Source organism: Mixophyes fleayi, chromosome 1 (genome assembly GCF_038048845.1).
Source record: "Mixophyes fleayi isolate aMixFle1 chromosome 1, aMixFle1.hap1, whole genome shotgun sequence".
Lineage (NCBI taxonomy): Eukaryota > Metazoa > Chordata > Amphibia > Anura > Limnodynastidae > Mixophyes > Mixophyes fleayi.
In genome coordinates, this window is record NC_134402.1 from 315198846 (window position 1) to 315205997 (window position 7152).

A 7152-nucleotide genomic window follows, 5' to 3' on the forward strand; every position below is an offset into this window, starting at 1 on the left:
TAAATAAACTTACAGCAATGATTATGAATTTATAGTTAAAAAGCCTCTTTTATGACTTAGTATAGAGGAATAACCATGTTGTTGTATGGAAAGAGAGACAATGTATAGGAATAAAGAAAAAAGAATTTGGATTGAAAATGTCTTGGCCACCATTATAAAGTCATACCCACCACATTTCCTACTCCGACCCCAGTCAGTATGCATTAAGGCACATTGCCCTAATCTGAATCTTACATATACAGTCATGTTCTCCTCATTATTTTACAAATCACATAACTGCCTGGATAAATAATTTTTCCTCTGGGATAGGTCCCCTTGTGTTGCTGGACAACATAACAGTCCTGTGACTACTATGGCTATAGTTATAGTTACTGTCCACCTCCCTTGTATGTCCTTGACATGTCTATTGCTTGATTCTGTGTGAGTCCCTACAGTGTTACTCACACTCATTCGTGCTGCTAATGTGTAACTGCTTCATCTATTTGTGATTCTGTCTAGTGTATTAGTTATGTCTTATCTGTATCTGTACAATTGCCTGGTGCTATGGAATCTATAACACCCTATAATAAATAAATAATAATGATAATAATAATAGTTATGTCCTTGAATGACGTATCAAACCTCTCTAATCAATAACAATCACTCATGATATGTCCAGAATTGTTCAAAGCAAAACAGATATTTTTGTGCCAAGATTATGTGTTGTGTCAAGCCATTATTTACAGGAGTTATGGGAATCAAGAGACAATGAAGAGTTATAATTAGCCCTGAAGCACTGTCACTCCCTTTAATTATGAGGCAAAAGCCAGTGTATAAAAGATCTTCCTGATAGGAGAAGGTCGAATAGTCACTGGGACGTCAATGGGACGGGTGAGGATAATGTAACTTAATGGCAATATTTATTATATTTGTAAAATCATCCAAGCAGTTGTTTATTATTATAGAAAACAAATATTATTTCAAAAAAAGTTGTGATTATATATTTATAAATATAGTTATATATCTTTCACAGTGAAATATTCTGCACAGTTGATTTTTAAGAATATATCTGATATTTTCAATATTTACTGTGATTTCCATGGCTGTTTTGGATATCTGCAACGTGATGACAGTGTTCATCAACTCTCTCATCATTGCTGCCAATCTCATAGACAGTGTCAATGGTAAGAGCTTCAGTCCATTCAAATTCATTGTAGTGACTTTATCTGTAGCCAATGTTTTATTTCAACTGATCATATTGATTAATGATTATATGAGTTTCCTGGACGGTGATGCAGTCTACATTATATTCAGTCATTATATTCAGTCATTATATTCAGTCATGCTCATTCTTCCAATCCTCTCCTTAATTAATGGTAACAGACTGTCCAAAGCCCTGAAATTAGCTATTGTAATATTTGTGCATGGTTACATTGTGTAATACAAGGTAGCCATTCAGGGCCTGATTCATCAAGGAGCGCAAATGCCGATACATGCCATATTTTGCATTAAATTGCTCTGTGCATGCCCAGAAACAAACTATACGCCAGAGAACACAAGTAAATCCAATTTATCTTCAAGCGCAAAGGACCCTTACTACAGCCTATGATACTCAGCAGCGGAACGGGGAGGGGACTGTGCGTGTGCACGTAGTCAATGTACAGTAAGGTAGTGCCAAGCTTGAGCGCACACAGCAGCGTCCGATTCAAGCTTTGGGCACCTATAAGGTACGTATTTCTTGTATCACTTGCACCAGCTACAAGTCTGGTATAAGTGCCGATTACTAGCGATGAGAGTCACGTATACATGCTAGAACATGTTATTGCAATCAGCAGCAACTGTCAAAATGCATTTTATGTACAGTAGACATTCATAACATCCTAATAAATGTATTTTATACGGGTGGAGGAAATAACTTTTTATGTTTTAGCATAAATTACTATTTTATTAACAGATGACATTAATAGTTTTTTTTTTCTTCTGTGTGTTCTTTTTGGATTTTATATTCCACGCTCCCTGTTGAATATGGTGTGTATGCATCAGTAAAATACGTTCGTTTTGTGTGCCTTAATGAATCAGGCCCTCAATGTGGTAATAGTTAATATCTCTGACTCAACGATCAGTATCTACTACTACTATACAGGTAAAAGTTACTGTATATTTCAGGAATTTTCCAACCATTAAATTGAAAATAAATATAAAGAGAAAATTTGGTATGGTACAAGTTCTAAGTTTAATGCAACAAGTGTAAATTAGAGGACCTGCAACTCTCCATTAAATTCATACAGAGAAAGACAAGAAAACCAATAAAAGAAATCGGTGTCTGGTTTCTCCTTATGGATTGGAAATAAATCCACTAATATTTATTTACATATACTCTGTGGGGCATAGTCAATTGACGGCGGGATCGCCGAAAATCCCGCGCTCAAAAATATTACCGTTAATAGGGAGCTGCGAGCTGAAATCCAGCGAGTAAATTACCATATTAACAGTTTTCCCGCGCAGGATTACCATTATAACGGTAATATTTTTTGAGCGCGGGATTTTCAGCGATCCCGCCGTCAATTGAATATGCCCCACAGTATGAAACATATTATTTACACGTCTGCTTTGGAAATCGTTTTCAAGTCTGTCAATTTTATAAAAGTCTAACATAGTCTTTAAAGCCATTATTGAGGCATTTTGTTGATGAACATAGGATAAAGTGCTGTGTAATTATAGATTCACCAGTTTCAATGTCATTTTTGTTCTAATATAAAAGGCAGCCTTTCAATGACTTTTGGGCATTATGGTTGAACAATCCAAATACATACATATAGTAATGAGATCAATGATAAATTGTATAATAATATTCAACAAACTGTTGAAAAGAAAAGTACAAGTTAAAGGGCAATTGTAAAATTACAAATTCAAATATTTGAAGTACTACATTGTATACAAATTGATATTTTTGTTATTTGTATGCAAGTTCTTAACTGTAAACATAAATAGTGACCACATTTTGCTTTTATTACATGGTGATGATAGTATAGTAAAGGTAGTTATACAGTTATCACGAAAACCTGAGCAAATAGGCTAGAATTTGAGTATCTGCCATTTGTAGTTTGTGCGCTTGTGACTTTGGAATTACTAGCTATGTGTAGTGACATATACATATATATACATAGATAAACATGTGCTTAAGCAGCTGTTTCCCCGTGTTACAAGATTGATCAGATGCCACATTCATATTAGAGTGCAGTTCAGAGAGTTGGATAAATCAGGAGAAAAACAGCAATAATCCTGCGCTGAGCAAAAAAGAGTGTAGGAGATCACAGAAGCAGCTGAACCAGATAAAGGGCTGATTGTTGAACCCTTATATCATACAAAACCAAAACCAAAACCAAAAAGCACCTGACAGCGCTATATGATCTTACAAATCTATTTAGATAAAATGAATGATTTTATTGATATAACATACATTCAATACACATTATTTGAGACCGGTCTCTTTTTACATACTATAAAAATGAATAAAATAAAATATTAACAAACCAAAATTCTCATTGAAAAATGGCCACAGATGAATTGAGAACTATGTGAGAAATCACATAAAGACTATCGCAATCATCGAAATAGAACTATTAAGAATCTCAATCTTTGTTGATAAAATATCATATATTTAAGCTTGTGATAGTAAAAAGCAGAGATCTCAGAATAATAAATAATCATTTTGCATATTAGCAATAGTGATAGATATATCAAGCCACTCCGTTTCAATGAGAATTTTGGTTTGTTAATATTCTATTTTATTTTTTATAGTATGTAAAAAGAGACCGGTCTCAAATAAAGTGTATTAAATGTATGTTATATCAATAAAATCATTCATTTTATCTAAATAGATTTTTAAGATCATATAGCGCTGTCAGGTGCTTTTTTGGTTTTGTATAAATCAGGAAGCAGTTTTACCATAAACATGTATATAGGTGTAAAAAACGTTCAACGTTCATGTAAAAGGAAGACCGCTTTATTTAGCAATAGATGGGATTAACTAAACAGAATACCATTGTTTCTACCTTATTTACTTAACCTGAGATATCTTTCTTATTTGTCTGCCAATATGTTGTGTGAATACTATGTGTGTTCGGAAGACTTTCCTTCTAATGGATTTATAGTTTAAAGAATTATATTCCCCAGATTATGTGAGTAAATAAAATTATATATTACAGGCATGTGAATACCCACTGTTCAAATTCTCCATTTACTGTATTTTATGTACAGTGGAGGGTTTATAAACTCTTTTAGTCCACTCCACCCCAACCCTAATGGTTATTCTGAATTTATTTTGTCCCTAAGAACTATCACTCCCTTTTGTATTATTTCTTTTTATTTTTTTTGTATAGGTATATTACATATGTATAAATTTGGTATATATTCATCTATGAACACAATTAGCTGAATGGAAACTTGTAAAAATTGTCTTTAACCATTTTTACCTCTCCCTGTCTCAAAACAGGAGTAAATGGAAAAACGTACATTTCCTTTTAATTGCTGGTACAGGAAATCATTGATATATTTTGTTCCTGGGGCAGTGTCATATCTTTCACAGTGATATATTGTACACAGTTGACTTTATTCAGCCATTTACGATTGTCTCTGATGCTTCCTGTATTTATTCTGGTTTCCATGATTGTTTTGGGCATCAGCACGGTTATGGTGGTATTCACCAACTCATTTATCATTGTTGTCAACCTGTTAGACAAAGTCAAGGGTAAGAAACTCAGCTCAACTGACCTCATTGTGGTAACGCTATGTGCATCCAACATTTTCTTTCAGTTTATCATGTTGTTTAATGATTATATGAGTTTCCTGGATGGTGATGTTTACTTCACTAATGAAGTCTACATTATATGCACTGTCATGCTCATGCTTCCCACCTTCTCCAGCTTCTGGTTCACAGTTTGTCTGTCCATCAATTACTACTTGCAGATTGTAATATCGACTCATCCATTGTTAATCCGACTGAAGCTTGGTTCTTCCCAGTTGGTTCCACAGCTCATAATGGCCTCAATTTTTATATCATTGGCGACTGGTCTACCTGCAGCCTGGAATTTCCACAAGGAACCCCAAAATTTTAACATGTCAAGTGATCAGAGTGCGGAAATATCTGTTCCTAGCCTAAATGTTGTATATCTACTACCGAGTACCCTCATCAGTTGCTCCCTTCCATTAATTTTAGTAGGAATTGCCAATGGACTAATTATCAAGTCACTTGTGACCCACAGTCACAGATCAGACCTAAACTCAAACGGAGATCTCAGTGCTCGGGCAGAAGGTCGGGTGCGGGCAGCAAGAACTATAAGCTGCCTTCTCTTCCTCTACATATCCTTTTATATATCAGAGATCCTTGTCTTTATAGAGATCTTCCCCCAAAGTAGCCCAGGTTTTTGCATCTGCTTAATGGTAATGTATAGCTATTCCCCAGCACAATCAATTGTCCTAATTTTTGGGAGCCCCAAACTAAAACAAGTGTCATTACATTTAATCCGTTATATAGGAGGCCTCAAGAAAACAAAGTCTAGAACTCCAACAGTCTTGTTTATCGAGGTGAAAATGAAGAAAACAGTGAATTTACCAGTAGAGTGAACAATACACATTTACAATGCAGTGTGTAAGAGCTGAATCCATTCCAAATCAGTGATTGAAATTGCAACATATCACAAGAAGACTTCCATGTCACAATGTTGGTTATTGAGATTTTGTTAAACCTTATGATATTTGCAAAGTACGTTTATGAAATGAAAATAGTTTTCCATTGCTGAGATGATTTCTTAGATTGCCACCAATCAGCCAGGGGTGGGCTGGACCTGTTCGGGCCGTCCGGCCATCCTCCTGACCCCCCCCCCGTGGATGGAGTAATATCTTAATTTAACCGGCGGCCGCATCACTTGTCACGCGATGCGGCCACGTCAGCGCACAGGAACCACATCCCGTGACTCACGATGCGGGCGCGTCATAATAACACGGCCGTATCGCGTGTCACGTGATGCAGCCGCCTGTGCACCCCCTGGGCTGAAACCTGCCAGCCCGCACCTGCAGGCAGCATCTTTTAAGTGGGTAGAAAATGTAAGTCCATGCACGTTGCAATATTGGCAGGGGCTTTGAGTGATTGGCTAGATATCACAGCATCTGTCGCCTAAAGCCCACATAATTTAATCATATTGGATCACTATTGGGCATGACCTTAAATGAAGTTCATCTTCTAACCACATTTAAAGACCCCAATGTGCAGGGGCGGGCTGGACCGGGGGGCAGGGGGGCACCCTGGCCGCTCAGTCTAGCGGCTGTTCGGGCTGTTCGCCTCCCCCCGTTCCCCGCTGTGGATGTAATAATTTGTCTTATGTTACCGTCAGCGCACAGGCGGCCGCATCACGTGACTCGCGATGCGGCCGCATCGCGTGTCACGTGATGCGGCCACCTGTGCGCCCCCCGGGCTGGTACCTCCCAGCCCACGGCTGCCAATGTGCACTAGGAGTGATTGACTACTTGTTTCAAGTGCCTCATCCAAATTGACCCATGTGTGTATAACCCACTTTGGAGAAGAAAACATTACCGAAATCTCTAAACACATTCAAGTTTTCAAAAAAATACAAACATAAACAAAGTTATATGTGTTTTAAATTAGACAGTCAAATATACCATCAGCATAACTGATGAAAGGGAAAATTGAGTTACTCTCTATGCTTTACATTGCCCAGGTTACAAGGTCTCTCACTGTTGAGTAGACTATATAATTGTTGGGGGAGAATCCAATTGGCCACGATGTTCTGAGGAACATAACAGCTGTGCATTTTTACTGTTTATACGGTAAAAATATCTGCTCATTTTTGCTTGCACCTCTGTAGGGCGCGAGCAAAAATGAGAAATATTTCTGTGAAAAAGAAAATGCGTGATGTGTCTCACGGCCGTTTTGGAGACGCGTTGCGCAGATTTTTTTAGAATTGAATCTCTCTGAAAAAATTTAAAGTATATGTTTTTCGGTTGATTTCAGTGTTTATTGATGAATCCGGAACTGAAAATGAAAACTGTATCAAAACATAGATATATGTAATAAATATTTCTTATGAAAAGAGATGTATTATTTTCTTATTTATTATCAAGAAATTAGTTTTCACATCATTCGTATCTAAAAAC

General features: G+C 36.7%; 1 protein-coding gene across 1 annotated transcript; it reads left to right on the plus strand.

The window, feature by feature from the left end:
* The first annotated feature begins 4343 nt into the window (after positions 1 to 4343).
* On the plus strand, positions 4344 to 5858 carry LOC142108460 (taste receptor type 2 member 40-like). The gene has a single exon (XM_075192136.1). The coding sequence runs from the start codon at positions 4618 to 4620 to the stop codon at positions 5602 to 5604; it is 987 nt and encodes a 328-aa protein (XP_075048237.1). The 5' UTR covers positions 4344 to 4617; the 3' UTR covers positions 5605 to 5858.
* Positions 5859 to 7152: the final 1294 nt, after the last annotated feature.

Excerpts from the sequence above, each read along its gene's own strand:
- LOC142108460 (XM_075192136.1), top strand. The coding sequence starts at position 4,618 with ATGCTTCCTGTATTTATTCTGGTTTCCATGATTGTTTTGGGCATCAGC.